Source organism: Argopecten irradians, chromosome 12, assembly GCF_041381155.1.
Source record: "Argopecten irradians isolate NY chromosome 12, Ai_NY, whole genome shotgun sequence".
Lineage (NCBI taxonomy): Eukaryota > Metazoa > Mollusca > Bivalvia > Pectinida > Pectinidae > Argopecten > Argopecten irradians.
Genome location: NC_091145.1, coordinates 6642458 through 6659053, shown reverse-complemented (window position 1 = coordinate 6659053; position 16596 = coordinate 6642458). Strand labels below are relative to the sequence as shown.

General features: G+C 35.8%; 1 protein-coding gene across 1 annotated transcript in view; it reads left to right on the top strand.

The window, feature by feature from the left end:
- Positions 1 to 16586, top strand: part of LOC138335869 (uncharacterized) — a 75258-nt gene extending 58672 nt beyond the window's left edge. Inside the window, exons 10-20 of the mRNA XM_069285037.1 lie at positions 227 to 379; positions 2415 to 2510; positions 3097 to 3198; positions 4191 to 4307; positions 5202 to 5376; positions 6586 to 6701; positions 7369 to 7462; positions 8491 to 8573; positions 9215 to 9350; positions 11970 to 12067; positions 13076 to 16586. Coding sequence (XP_069141138.1) covers positions 227 to 379; positions 2415 to 2510; positions 3097 to 3198; positions 4191 to 4307; positions 5202 to 5376; positions 6586 to 6701; positions 7369 to 7462; positions 8491 to 8573; positions 9215 to 9350; positions 11970 to 12067; positions 13076 to 13282 — 1377 coding nt within the window. The 3' untranslated portion in view covers positions 13283 to 16586. The remainder of the gene's footprint in view (positions 1 to 226; positions 380 to 2414; positions 2511 to 3096; positions 3199 to 4190; positions 4308 to 5201; positions 5377 to 6585; positions 6702 to 7368; positions 7463 to 8490; positions 8574 to 9214; positions 9351 to 11969; positions 12068 to 13075) is intronic.
- The last annotated feature ends 10 nt before the right edge of the window (positions 16587 to 16596 follow it).

The window sequence follows — 16596 nt, the reverse complement described above, 5'->3', positions numbered from 1 at the left end:
ATGACAAAGAATATAGCTATGCGATAAAAGCAAATTACTGTATATATATAAACGAGACAGTTTAGCCAGAAAACAATCGGAAAATATATTTTGAAAAATGTCATTTGGGTTGAAATTGCATCACAACCCAAAATAATTTGTAAAAAGAAAAAAGAAGGGGTCGAAATGAAAGGAGTTTTGAGTTTAATTAACTAATTGCTTAATTTTGTTTCCTTGTTGTTGACAGAATTTACACTGGTCAGACTTAATAGCCAGTTCAGATAAGCAGACGGATACAGTGAAGTTACCGGAAGTAGAAAGGAAACGACGTGAGGCAGTCTGGGAGCTTTTTAAAAGCGAATGTGTCTTTCTCATTGATCATCTAATGGTCCTAAAGCATGTAAGTATGTTATCTATTGATTAATGAACATTATATCATATCGGGAAAGGCCATCTCATGTTTATCTGTGGCAACACCAAATCGCTATTAGAATGACCAATGTAGTAGTTGCGTGTGTAAAAAGGAGCTACGGCCTCAGCCATATTAAATATGTGTTCATTATCGTTAATGGTTTCCATATTTCTAACTTAAAAGTTCAGTTAACTAAAAAACTGGATATGGACATAATTTAGATAACTCAAAATAGGAAACGGGATAAAATGTAAAAAAAAAAACATGTGGATTTGAATATGTATTTGTATGATTTAAAGAGTACAAGAAAACTAGAATAATGGTCTCCGGCAAATTAACCACTCACACCAAACATACATTTATTTAAGAAACAACACTTTATTTGCTTGTGTATGTTATGGTTTTGTTAATGCAATTTTAGAGTTGATTCCCTTTGGCACTTCCGTTTCCGTCGCGGTGACGATCTACCGTGTGGAGTATATTCAGTATTACATACATTAATTTAATGTGTACACTAAATAAAAACCAGAGGTTACCACTCACACCCAACATATATATTTATATTAAGGTCAAGTATATAGGTCATTTCTGCCATATTCAATCAACAGTTGACCTCTACAATTCAATAAGGAATTTAACGGGTAGGATAAAGGGTATTAATGTAATGTGTAGTACATCTTTGTGCTTCCAGGAATTTTTAGTAAACATTCAAAATTATCATTTTTACGTACAAAATACTGACCAGACTGTTGTTGTAAACTTTAAACCTGTTTACTTTTCGTGTGCGTTTTAATTTCGCGTTTTTCTCGGCCAAGTAAATATCGCGAAAGTCAATGACCGCTAAAAATGTCGAAAGAAGTTATAGCAGATCCATATATAACTCGCAATTTCGAAATCAAGTTACATCGAAAAATCTTAAATGAAAACGCGAAATTAAGTTGCCGCAAAATTTAGTTGGCTTACAGCAACATAACAGATAAATAAAGTTTCATATTGGTTCAAATATTCCGTCTTTGCATAATACAGAGTTATCTGCCTTTGCAGATAGATATTGATTGTGACGTCATGTGTTTGTGAGCATAACGCCATACTTTTCATATTTGAAAACGATGTAAATTTCGCTCACAAAGTAATGACGTCACAATGGATACCTGCCCGTAAGGGAGGTAATTATGTAGTATATATTCAGACGGAAAACCCTAATGAGAAAAAAGAGTCAAATAAACCTGCAGTTCCGATGCCGCCATTTACGAATTACTGACCTTGATCGGCAGAGAAAAAACATTTATCCCTCCGTTATATAACTGTCTGATAGCCGATTACATTTCCTCGGCATGCGTTCGTTCCACTAATAAACGCGAAGACCAAACGCCACACCACCCAAGTCAATTTATAACGCCTTCAGAGTTAACACGATATCTAGAGCTGCAAAAACAGATCTTAACGAGAAACTCGTTAGTACTGCTTTTTTATCTTGTTCATGCACTTCGTTTCTCTTTTTTGTGAGTCGGCTATTGATGAGTCCGTTGTGTACAGCGTCACTTGATCATGGGTTTTATTATCACTAGTGTTGTGTAAATCACCGGGAGATAATTGTCACTCTATTACACTTTAACACATTGATGATTTAGTCAAATCGACTTAATTCACTAAAAAAAGAATAAAATCTGGCGTATCACATTATACTGTAAACCAAGTTATGTTTTCGGTGACCCAATTTCGCGATTTTTTTTTTTTTGTTGTTTTATTATTTTTAGTAAAAACAAATTTCTTTTTGTTTGTTTGTTTGTTTTTTTGTTGTTTTTGTTTTTGTTTTTTGCTTTTTTGCCTGACGACTTTTGACGACGACTTAATTTCGTGATTTATTGTCTTTTAACGTTAACAATTTTAGCAGCCGGATTCATTTTCGAAATTTCTATTCGCGCGTAAAAATAACATGCTCACGAAAATAAGTTGGTTTGTAGCATTCTATGAGTTGTATGATATTCATTATTTACATACAGTATGCCTTTTCCCATTAAAGTGTTTTATGGAGCCCCTTAAGAAGGTCCAAGTTGAAGGTCATGTCATGTTTGCCGAACCACAGGACATCTTTGGTAACCTAGATGAGCTTTGTTATGTAAGTATTTTATATCAATATATGACATTATACTAAATATTAATATGATATATTATATAATGCTATATTATATTATATTGTATATATTAATATACATAATGTATGTTAAATATAAAGTTGTTCGTCATTTATTGAATGAGTTTGAAAATATATTTGAACAAGAAGAATACAGGGGTTTTAAGAGATATATTCTTCAAGAATCCCACTCATAGATATGGAGTCCTTATTCCTGACAATACATGTTAAAACATGCATTTGAGAATACGATAAAATAAATGAAGCAAGATATATTTTTTAAAAATCGGTCTGAGAACCCTTTGTTATGAGCGTGCCATATCTAAGGAAGTGGGTATCTATTTTTTCTTTTGCTCTGCATGGATACTAATTTTCTGACCAACCATTACATAAAGCACGTGAATCCACACTCATGCGTTCATTCTAAAACTGTTTGTTTCACCATTACTTTAAAAATGGCTAAGATGGCTTAAGAGGGATTTGTCTGATACCAACGCCATTGACATTTTGCAATAAAATTAATTGAAATTAACGTCATTTTATAAGTAACCATAATTCAATGTGTTTTCAGGTGAGTTACACGTTTTGTAAAGACTTCATCTCTGCCTTACTAAAGGATATGAGCTCCACTGAGTTCGGAAGTACAAGTGTCTTAATCAGAGCCTTTGAGCGGGTAAGTTGTAATGATGAGCTCCACAACGTTCGGGAGTACAAGTGTCTTAATCTGATAAGCTCCACAAAGTTCGGGAGTACAAGTGTCTTAATCAGAGCCTTTGAGCGGGTAAGTTTTAATGATGAGCTCCACAAAGTTCGGAAGTACAAGTGTCTTAATCAGAGCCTTTGAGCAGGTAAGTTTTAATGATTCTTTGAACGCGTTCGTCAAATAAACGGAACAGTTTACACCCTAAACATTTTCGTATACAAGTTATCGTTTCATAGTATGATAATATACATATGATGCCTGACTGAATTGATATTTGAATGTTTACAGTTTGCACTGACATGGACTCAATTACCATGTTTTTTTGTATTATTATCAGTATCAGTGTATAATGATAATCCAACACGTCCGGCGATTCTGTTGTTACGGGAATAGTCGCTGGCGTAACAACGTAGGGTCATGACCCCCTTTTGGTGGGAACATACGAATGACTCGATTACAATCTGCTGTTCAATCGAATTCGTTGACGATGACTGTAGAGAAAAAAATATGGCTTTTTTTAAATAACTGTCGCGAGAATAAATAATATTTATTTGCGTAAAAACTGTAAATATAAGGATATTATGAGGGTATAATGATAATTGACCCCGTGTAAATTTTATGTAAGCTGCACCGGAGTTACATAATTTATACGTGCTCCATTATCATTATACCCTCATAACCGCAACAAAATAAAATATATTCCTTAATTGATACTGCAAACGTACATTGTACACAGTTAAGTGGCTTTCCCATTTTAGCATTTTTCATGCGCATATTTATTTTCTATACATCTTCTTTTATAAGCATAACGATTGCGTGAATTCGTCGATTCGCTAAAATGTTATAACTGCAAAATAACTACTTTTACAGAATATCCGTTATCATCCTGATTCAATTAAAGATGTAATAGATATTGTCAAAGCTAAATGTTAATCTCAATCGAAATTGTTTGTACTTTACAGTTCACAACTCACTCACGAGATGGAGGAGTGTACCATATCTATTGTCTTAACTATGTGAATGCCTTGACTTACCTCGAACAGTTGAGACGACACGAAGATTTCACCGAATTTGAGAAGGTTTGTATCAACAAAATCCGCACAAATACAACTACCACTACCATCATCACCACTACTACAGTCATTTTCAACAATAAAACGTGTACTAGTTAACTAAATAACTTCCACAAGGCGTCTGTATTAAAAATAAAATGTTACAGACTAGGTCATTAAAAACTTGTTCTTCGATCAGAACTCGATCCGCAGTTAGTGTTAGGTTCATTCGGACGTGACTTAAAGGAAGAAGAAAGAGGAGAAAGGTTCTAAAACAACTTACCTAAATCTTCTCTACACTGAATTCAAAGACGAGCGTCGGCACTTTTAGTAGATTGCCCTGCTGATGAAACATTAACTTAGCATTCAGATATTATTAGTTACACAGTTTGTTAGTGACCTAATACGGAAAAATATTGGGTCTAAATTTGTTTGCCTCGCCCGATACATGTTTAATTTAGACCCAATATTTTTTTCCATATTAGGTCACTAACAAACTGTGTAACGAATTTATCCCGTCGAAGACCCTTAAAACTATTAAAAACACGTAAAACAATTTTCACCTCATTGAAGACTCTAATGCGTTGTCATGGTCTATTTCTGTTAAATAATCCTAAATAAGTGTTGCCGATTTCGGTTTGCTTTGAAAGTGGTCATCAGCGCTATCTTTCAAACATTTTATCTTCATCTCTTTGAGTGCCGTCGTCGCAAAGCGTTTCTTGACCGCCATCTTGTTGCTAATGACGTGAGGAGCAAAGAACGATAACTCTATCGTCCAAACCTGATACGATTTCTACTTACCTGATACGACTATATCTTGGATATCACGTGACGTCAGCTAATTAGATAATTGTTTTGATATACAAAGAATATAGCGAAATTGGTATACCCTATATTTATAAAAGTATATCTATTTTTCAGTGGTGTACTCAAGATCCTCGCTGTAACCGTCTCCAGTTGACCGACCTGCTGGTAGCTCCAATGCAGCATTGTACCAAATTTCCATTGTTGCTCAACAACATCAAGAAGTATACTGATAATAGCGCCGAGAGGAAGTTACTCGCAGAACTTATAGACAAAGTGGGCGTGTCACTACGTAAGTACATTGTAAGGACTTTATAAGTTAGTGGGTCAGTCGCAGCCTAAAGTAGATTTTAGCGGCTCACAATCATAGACAAATTATGTAGCTACATTTTAAGGACTTTATAAGTTAGTGGGTCAGTCGCTGCCTAAGTAGATTTTAGCGGCTCACAATCATAGACAAATTATGTAGCTACATGTTAAGGCCTTTATAAGCTGAGTGGGTCAGTCGCTGCCTGTGTAGATTTTAGCGGCTCACAAGCATGAACAAATTGAGCGCGTCTCTACCTAAGTACATTTTAAGGACTTATTAAGCTAACTGGGTCAGTCGCTGCCTGGGTTAATTTTAGCATCACAAGCATAGACACAGAGCACTCATTTACGTATATACATTGAAAGAAGTCGCCAACTGTTTAAGTGGGTCAGCTGCTCCCTGGGTAGATTTTGGCGGCTTCGTCTACAGAAGTAAAACATGTTGCGCTCTTTCTTCATAGACTATGCTATCATTCAGACAATGGTAATGGTTGTTGATCCCATTATAGGTAGCGCAAAACGATTCTTTCTTTTGGAAAGTGACGCATTGTAAAGGAGGATATTTTCACGCGATGGGTTTGTTTGCTTAAAAATGTTCACGACATGCTGTGGATCTAAAGTAAAATTATTAACATTTATTTTTTAACTTGATAGTTTGTTTGGGTGTTGGTATATAAGCTGAGATTTGCGAAAACGAAAATTACCACACCACCAATAATTCCACTTTTACAGTAATTTCATATTAACTATGTAAGGATTATTAATTTGAACGCAATCATAACTGAAAGTAAAACATTTTAGTTCAAAAGAAATTTGAGCGTCGAAGCCCACTGAAAGATTAAAGAAACCACTGTTTATTTCAAAACTGCGAGGAAATGAAAGGGAAATGGGATTCTTAAAGTTTCCTCATATTTAAACATTTTATCGACCTATTCTTGCAATGATCATTAAACTACCCATACATATGATCAATTACGCGTTTGTAGTATAGAAACCAGATGTCTAAGTGACACTTTCTACCTACCTACCTTTTTATCTCTTCAGGAGGTCGCCGTGGCTATTGTGGGTTTTCACGTTCGTTCCTAGACGTTGTTATTGAGAATATAGAAAATCAATTTCCATTAGAAAATGTTATTACCCATTAAGCCGAGGACAATGATCCGGTGTCATAAACTGTGTTTTACTGTTACAGAAAAAATGGAAGACAAAATGAAGTGGGCGAAAAATTATGAGCGTCTCCAAGAAATTCAAGGCCAACTTGTATGGCCATCAGTGGCAGACATTGACCCTCGAGCCTTTGTCCCCGACGTGAGTATGACGAGACACGTCATTAAGAGCACTTTTCATCTTTTATGAATAGCAGATGATTGAAAACTGTTTCAATGACTATTGTTACGGAAAAAATGTTCAGACCTGGTGGACAATTAGTTGATATTAATACGACCAGGATGTTTGTTTCTTTCCAAGAAAGTGGTTAGATTGTTTGATGATTGTTCTTTTTTATTATGGTTCTTTTTATTATTGTTTAATGATTGATCTTTTTCTTCTGATTATTAGTTCTAGGAAAGTAATGTAATATGACGAATATATAGTGCGAGTAAATTAATTGTCTAGTTTTTTTCTAACTACAGCTAAAGTAGATTATGTTTCGTTGTTCTATTAGACCATTGGTCGCCAACTCATATAACTGTCCCCGTTACAATCGGGGAGCGTTCTTTTCAGCTGCCATTAAGATTTTCGACAAATATCGAATATTCATCACTGATTTTAATTAAAACCACACCACTAATAATTTATTTCTTCAACTATTCTAAAGAATATTTTCTTTTCGGAAATATACCAAAATTAGGTATCGTTGATTAGAAACAGATAACAGAGATAAATCCTTTACGCATCAAGGGAGATAACCCTCGTTTTAGCATGAACAATTTATACTATTCATGATTTATTGAACGTTTCGGAATTCTCTTTTCAGTTCCTAAAAACTGCCTTAACGAAACAACCGTGCGAGAGGATGATATGTAGCCCCAAACGACAGCTCATGCACGAGGGATATCTGACACTAGTTGGTGAGTGAGAAGTTCTGCAGTAAATCAATTTTAGTATTGTTTCGTTGTTTAAGAGAGTTTGGCGCTTTGATACTGCCGATGCCTTTTATTGTTCTCGGCGCAGGTGGGTAAAGTGAATGCGTAAACTTCACAGTTAGACACGTTTTTTTATCTCTAAACTATCACAATCATAGAAAAATTCTAACTAATATTTGTCCCTAGACATTTCTAATTCTAAGAGTTTCAAACAAGGGGGGATAATCTAATGTTAGTATTCTGTTTATTTATCTGATCAACAACTAGAGTCTGGTTGCCAGTCTAACCTCGCAATTTGCGTTACAATTATGTGGAATTCTAAACTAAGGATACAGGGGTTTTTGTATCTGCGCTGATCCTCCAAAATTGGATGCCTGTTGGTGCTCATAAAAGTTTTCGATCTTTTGATAATCAGCCTATTTCCTACGAAACTGTGGCAATAACGCTGTACATACACTACCCCATCTGACACCAGTTTGAGTATAATGGTAGGGAGGTGCTTGTTATAGTACAGAAGGTGATTGTTTTTCATTAACTTTTGATGTTCTGTTTTATAAAAACTAATCTTAAGGGCTTGCAGATTTGACAGAGGCGAGCTGTTCCAGTAGTATGCTGTTAAATAAGCTTGTGAATGAGTTTTTACAAATCACTAATTGGAAAAAAAACTTCATGCGACTATATACAGATTTATTTGAGACCTGGCATTAGACTTCAAAATGGAACATAAAAATATTAATCGCGATGTACGTAATCAGTCAGATAATATTTTATGTATTGGTAAACGATCCAATATGTTAAAAGTTTAAAAATGTACTTCTGTTTCGATCTTCTGAAAAGATTTATTATTTTAAAATATATCGAAAGCTTGATTGTCTAATTGATAGATATTATATCTGTAAATGAAAACAGATTCCCACTTGTATTAATCACAGTTCAGTTTAAAGCCGTTTATCGGTAGATGACTATAATCACCGATGTACCTGTTGAGTATATGTCTCTCTTTTTAATTCCAGAATCTGCCAAAACTTCAGATGTGTACGTTTTCCTATTTGATGATATACTACTTATTACAAGAACAAAGAAGCCGCAGAGAAAGGTATGAAACACAAATTGTTAACGTTTATAAATAAAAATTGATAATGTATGGGTTGAGTGATTAAAATATGGTATCTTTTTCACCATATTTATGATATAATAAATGAACCCAGTGTATGATGTCGTCTGCAAATCTCCAATTAAACAATAAAAAGCAGATTACATTAAATCGGCATGCTGGAAATGATTTTACGATTGCATCTGGATGTTAACTATTTAAACATATATGAATTATATAACGTTGATCATTGATATTCTGCTGAAACTATCTCTTCAACAAACTGAGCACCAATTTCTATGAATCAGCTCTGTAATATAAGAGAGAATGTGAAAATGTACTTGTTAAGGTGACTAAGTGGACACCTACATAACCAATAGCTTATCGTATCCTTTTTACCTCATTATCTCGACCCCTTTCTTAAACCAATTTGAAAAACCCCATATTGATTGGTTGTCAAGTTATTGCTGTTTGCATAAAGCATGAATTCCATAATGGTTGCCATGGTAATGCGGGACTAGGACAAGGGTAGTTATAGTTACGGAGTTGACAGTTTCTTTGTTGCCATTTGTTGTTTTTCTTTAATTTCGGACGCTTTATCTATAGCTAATGAAGCTATATTCTTCTATTACTTATTTTGTCAGAAACATTCAATAGACAGTGTCCATATTAGGCTCCAACAGTCTGGTCAATCAGAGAAGATAGTACATACTGTCTACAGACAGCCTGTGGCCTTGGACAGGCTGAGTGTCCACGATATAACGCCATCCGACGCTACAGGTAATATAACGTTGAAGAAAGATTGGCTAGAGGTTTTCAAAACTATAATACATAATAATATATATGATGATACATATCATTATTCGTATTGCTTTGAAACGCGTTAACTGAAATTGTTCTTTTCTTTTAAATGTCATAACATGACATAAATACAAAGGAATATTGTCTTTTTTATTTAGTGTCCGTCATATTGTCTTTGAAACGATAATCATTTCCAAAATTGTACTTTATCTTCTTTCAACAAATGGTTCCTATTTTTTACAAGTTGATATGCTGTCTTAAGTTCCAAGTCGTAAATAGGACTATGCGAAATTAGAGAGAATCGAACAAAATGTCAATAAAGTAGAATGAACGTAAACATGAAAATCTTTAATGAGAGATTTCATACAGCTTCGTATATGTAATTTCGACGGAATTTTTTAGGTATATTCTGAAGTACATTATATTTTATTCAACTTTAACAAGAGATCCCAGAGGGATCTTGGCGCCCACCAAAGAATGATCTATGTCTGACAACAGAAAGAGGGATCTTTTCCCTGCTTTTCAAACTTTTACTACATACTATATATGAACCTTGAGAAAGATCCTTTCAGTACTTTCTGAGATATGTAGCAGTAACAAACTTCAATTATCAAAATTCAAGATGGCTACCTGTTGATCATCTTGCTGACCGATCTGTCCCAAAATGCAATATGCACAACTAGGGTCATAGGGGAACCTACATATGAAATTTGAGAAAGATTCCTTCAGTACTTTCTGGGAAATAGTGTTAACAAACTTTAACTATCAAAATCCAAGATGGCCGCCGGTCGGCTATCTTGTTGACCGATCACTCCCAAAATGCAATATACACAACTAGGGTTCAAGGGGAACATGCATATGAAATTTGAGAGAGATCCCTTCAGTACTTTCTGAGAAATAGCGGTAACAAACTTTAACTATCAAAATCCAAGATGGCCGTCAGTCGGTCGGCCATCTTGTTGACTGATTGGTCCCAAAATGCAATATGCACAACTAGGGCCCTAGGGGAACCTATATATGAAATTTGAGAAAGATCCCTTCAGTACTTTCTGGGAAATAGCGGTAACAAACTTTAACTATCAAAATCCAAGATGGCCGCCGGTCGGCCATCATTGTTGACCGATTGTTCCCAAAATGCAATATGCACAACTAGGGCCCTAGGGAAACCTACATATGAAATTTGAGAAAGATCCCTTCAAAACTTTCTGAGAAATAGCGGTAACAAACTTTAACTATCAAAATCCAAGATGGCCGCCAGTCGGCCATCTTGTTGACCGATTGGTCCCAAAATGCAATATGCACAACTAGGGCCCTAGGAGAACCAACATATGAAATTTGAGAAAGATCCCTTTCTGAGAAATAGCGGTAACAAACTTTAACTATCAAAATCCAAGATGGCCGACTGGATTTCAATATTATTTTTGGTTTTTGACTTTAGCACATTTACTTTTAATACAAGAGATCCCAGAGGGATCTTGGCGCCCACCAAAGAATGATCTATGTCTGACAACAGAAAGAGGGATCTTTTCCCTGCTTTTCAAACTTTTACTGCATACTATATAAATATATATGAAACTTGAGAAAGATCCTTCCAGTACTTTCTGAGATATTTAGCAGTAACTTCAAACTTCAATTATCAAAATCCAAGATGGCTACCTGTCGATCATCTTGCTGACCGAAAATGCACTTTGAGGAACCTGTACATGAAATTTGAGAAAGATCCCTTCAGTACTTTCTGAGAAATAGCGGAAACAAACTTTAATTATCAAAATCCAAGATGGCCGCCATTCGACCATCTTGTTGACCGATCTGTCTCAAAATGCAATATGCACAACTAGGGTCCTAGGGGAACCTACATATGAAATTTGAGAAAGATTCCTTCAGTACTTTCTGGGAAATAGCAGTAACAAACTTTAACTATCAAAATCCAAGATGGCCGCCAGTCGGCCATCTTGTTGACCGATTGGTCCCAAAATGCAATATGCACAACTAGGGCCCTAGGGAAACCTACATGTGAAATTTGAGACAGATCCCTTAAGTACTTTCTGAGAAATAGCGGTAACAAACTTTAACTATCAAAATCCAAGATGGCCGCCAGTCGGCCATCTTGATGACCGATTGGTCCCAAAATGCAATATGTACAACTAGGGCCCTAGGGGAACCTACATGTGAAATTTGAGAAAGATCCCTTCAAAACTTTCTGAGAAATAGCGGTAACAAACTTTAACTATCAAAATCCAAGATGGCCGCCAGTCGGCCATCTTGTTGACCGATTGGTCCCAAAATGCAATATGCACAACTAGGGCCCTAGGGGAACCTACATGTGAAATTTGAGAAAGATCCCTTCTGTACTTTCTGAGAAATAGCGGTAACAAGAATTGTTAACGGACGGACGGACGGACGGACGGAAGGACGGACGGACGGACGGAAGGACGGACGGACGACGGACCACGGACGAAAGGCGATTTGAATAGCCCACCATCTGATGATGGTGGGCTAAAAATATGGAGTAGAAGCAAGTTTTGTTGTTGCTGTTTTTTTCACTGATATTTATGGAAACGCTAACAGCTCAGCGATTGATTTCATTTTCTATTGTAGCAAATGGTCTAAAGCACGCTTTCGTCTTAGTCCAAATTAGTCGGTATCAGCAGATCATCGGCGTGTTCACGTTGCAGGCAGTAACAGAATCTCATAAGGTACGTTCACTCTTCCCGAACGCCTGGGCTGTATTTTCCAGCCCATACTTAGCTTTTATTTTCATAAGAGAAAAAACATGTTTTGTGATATGTAATTTAATGATTTGATGAGTTTCGTAGACTTCAAAAATGTTTATGATTAGAAAAGCAGCCTGAAATTTGAACCTAGTGTTTTTCTTCAGACATGAAAATGGTGCTTTTATTACGAGTGACGTCTATGTGTTACTTTCCCTCTATCCTCTGTAAATATATGTTTGTTTTCTTCCCATCTTTTATCAGATTTATGTAGAACAATGATATCGATATATCGCGTCAGATAAATGGTATTTTATCGACATTTTCAGCTCGGTGCATTTTCAAATCTTTCCTCAAATGATAACTAGTGTGTCTCTTAATTAAGATGACGTCGTTTCTGTAATTATGATATACATAATAAGCGATATTTAGAAGAAATTCAATGGTCTAATCATCTTTTTAAAATTATATGAATAACCAAGTCTAAATACTACAAGCCTATATATTTAGTATTGTTGGATTTTTAGTGCCAGAAAGGATGTATATGTGCTAAAATAGTAATACGCCAATTTATCATTGCATCAGCTTGATTTTATTTTGCCAAAATAATTGCTTTTACGCTATTCCGTCTTTGCATATTACAGAGTTAGCTCCCTTGCGGGTAGGTATCGATTGTTAGGTATCATTATTTTGTGAGCGCAATTCACGTCGTTTTCTCCGGAATGTATGACGTTACGCTCGCAAACACGTGACGTTACAATCAATACCTTCCCGCAAGGGTAGGTAACTCTGTTATATGCAAATACAGAATTGTGATAAAACAGTTTCTTAGTGATGAAGCGAAAGTAATTTCAACTGCAAAAGTCATAATGATACAATGTACATTGAGTTAGGTCAGTCGACAAAGATATATCTTGAACGCAGCAGCAATTAAGATTGTTGATAATACTTATAATAATAATAATACAAAACATTTCAATTATATAATTGCAGGCAATTTGGGTCGACAAACTATCAAACGCAAGGGAGAAGTTTAACTCTGTGCCAGATATATTAACGAATCAATTATCTTCAGAAGAAGATCACAAAGATGGACTAATTTCCTCCGACATTGTCAGAGCAACTAAAACAAATCGACGTGCTCCATCTCTTCGGAATCCTCATGGGAAATCACTGTCGATGGATGCTGTGTATTTGTAATTCATATGGATGCAGATCGTTTTGTTTTCGATTGCTTGGAGACATTGTGAAATCAGTATAAATAATGGAAAAGTTACATAATGGATATTGATAAGTGATTCGAACGGATGTAGATATACTTTCCAATTGTCTTGTTTTAAGAGCATTGGGAGGCAATTATCTATTAATAGAAACATGGAAATCGCCGTCAATAACCGACATATATCTGTGATTACCCGGATTTAAATTTTGTCTTTCTTGGTTATTCGGAGCCAATGGAAACAAATACTTATTTATAGACATGGAATATCCCTTTTCTGGACGCCTCGCTATAACGTCTTTGTTTTGAGAACCATTAGAAATCAGTCTTTATTAATAGCAAAGGGAAATCTTTGTCAATAATGAACATCTATCTGTGATTCGCCCTGTTGAAGTTTTTGTCTGTCTCAAATTCTAGAAAGGTTTACAAATATCAGCACCGATGGGATATTGTAATCCTGAATACCTATCTCTGTTATTGATGTGCCTCTCGTACTGGAGAGCTCAAATTAAGAGGATTTATAAACAAAGATGCATATATTGGAAAAAACAATTCCCAACGCGGAACCCTGAAAAAGATTTCCTCTGACATATTTATATTTATAGTAATGTAAACCAAATTCCGAGGGCATTTTTTTCATTACTATTATTAATTTATTTTACTTTTGCGATCAAAGAAAATTCGTGAAAGTCTATCTCCGCGAATCAATATCCACATCGCTCGTGCTGGAAGGTATTTCACTTATCTTTTGCGAATTCCTAAAAGCTAATCTCAACAAGCAAAATATGAAACAGCTTTTGCGAAATTCAATATTCGCCAAAAAAAACATGCTGGTTTGCAGTAACAAAAATATGTGATCTTAGAATTCCTAAAGCATGGTATGTGATACAGAAAGCAAAGCTTTCTATCTACTTTAAATGGAATATATGTAAATGTTAATTCGATTAATTTAAATAGTTTTTGTTATATTCTGAATTTACAAAAAAAGGCTATTAACTGCTTTAAGAAATTAGCGACGATATCTTATCTTTCCTTTCAAATCGATATCTATGTACAGTTTATTTGATAGATACAAGAATGTATAACTGTAAAAGGGGACACTTTCGTGGAGAGGGGGGAGGTGTACATCACAATAGCGGCATAGGGGCTATTTTAGCGACTTACCGTAAAGCAGTTTTTCGCGGGGATGATATTTTCGCGATTTTGTGGGACAATGCTATGATCGTGTAAAATCATCCGCAAAATATTGAAAAATGATTGAATCATTCATATCCAGAAAGACCGATCACAAAAATGTCGCTAAAATGTTTATTTTCTTGTTATTAATTAATATTGCGGAAATTGTTACCCGTGTAATGAGCAGCTATACGAAATACGTATATCATATTACATATTTGCGATAGAAAGAAAAGTCATCAGTACGCAATATGTAAATTTCGTAGCATTATAGTTTTCAAGTAATTAACGTAAAATTGCCCTCTCCTAAAAAATTATCCGTTAACATTATTAGCCCACCATCATCAGATGGTGGGCTATTCAAATCGCCTTTCGTCCGTGGTCCGTCGTCCGTCCGTCCGTCCGTCCGTCCGTCCGTCCGTCCGTCCGTCCGTTAACAATTCTTGTTACCGCTATTTCTCAGAAAGTACTGAAGGAATCTTTCTCAAATTTCATATGTAGGTTCCCCTAGGACCCTAGTTGTGCATATTGCATTTTGGGACCAATCAGTCAACAAGATGGCCGACCGGCGGCCATCTTGGATTTTGATAGTTAAAGTTTGTTACCGCAATTTCCCAGAAAGTACTGAAGGTATCTTTCTCAAATTTCATATGTAGGTTCCCCTAGGACCCTAGTTGTGCATAGTGCATTTTGGGACCAATCAGTCAACAAGATGGCCGACCGGCGGCCATCTTGGATTTTGATAGTTAAAGTTTGTTACCGCTATTTCCCAGAAAGTACTGAAGGAATCTTTCTCAAATTTCATATGTAGGTTCCCCTAGGACCCTAGTTGTGCATATTGCATTTTGGGACCAATCAGTCAACAAGATGGCCGACCGGCAGCCATCTTGGATTTTGATAGTTAAAGTTTGTTACCACTATTTCTCAGAAAGTACTGAAGGGATCTCTCTCCAATTTCATATACATGTTTCTCTTGAACCCTAGTTGTGCATATTGCATTTTGGGAGTGATCGGTCAACAAGATGGCCGACCGGCGGCCATCTTGGATTTTGATAGTTAAAGTTTGTTACTGCTATTTCTCAGGAAGTACTGAAGGGATCTTTCTCAAATTTCATATGTAAGTTTCCCTAGGACCTCGGTTGTGCATATTGCATTTTGGGACCAATCAGTCAACAAGATGGCCGACTGGTGGCCATCTTGGATTTTGATAGTTAGAGTTTGTTACTGCTATTTCCCAGAAAGTACTGAAGGAATCTTTCTCAAATTTCATATGTAGGTTCCTCTTGAACCCTAGTTGTGCATATTGCATTTTGGGAGTGATCGGTCAACAAGATGGCCGACCGGCGGCCATCTTGGATTTTGATAGTTAAAGTTTGTTACTGCTATTTCCCAGAAAGTACTGAAGGAATCTTTCTCAAATTTCATATGTAGGTTCCTCTTGAACCCTAGTTGTGCATATTGCATTTTGAGACAGATCGGTCAACAAGATGGTCGAATGGCGGCCATCTTGGATTTTGATAATTAAAGTTTGTTACCGCTATTTCTCAGAAAGTACTGAAGGGATCTTTCTCAAATTTCATGTACAGGTTCCTCAAAGTGCATTTTCGGTCAGCAAGATGATCGACAGGTAGCCATCTTGGATTTTGATAATTGAAGTTTGAAGTTACTGCTAAATATCTCAGAAAGTACTGGAAGGATCTTTCTCAAGTTTCATATATATTTATATAGTATGCAGTAAAAGTTTGAAAAGCAGGGAAAAGATCCCTCTTTCTGTTGTCAGACATAGATCATTCTTTGGTGGGCGCCAAGATCCCTCTGGGATCTCTTGTATTAAAAGTAAATGTGCTAAAGTCAAAAACCAAAAATAATATTGAAATCAAAAGTGCTTTTTGAGTCACGTGACCCAGGTGTGACGTGTATTGTTAACGATGTTAACAGGAACACTGGCTGGTACAGTTGTTCATGATATTAAATTTGTATATTGTTCTATTTTTGTAAGCTTTCATTGTAGAGCTGTTTGTGGTGTGGTTTCCATGGCGATGTTGTGATATTTGAATGATTACATTTCATTTTTCCCAGTTATGGTATTACTTTTAAAGTAATACTAAATGTGCATATA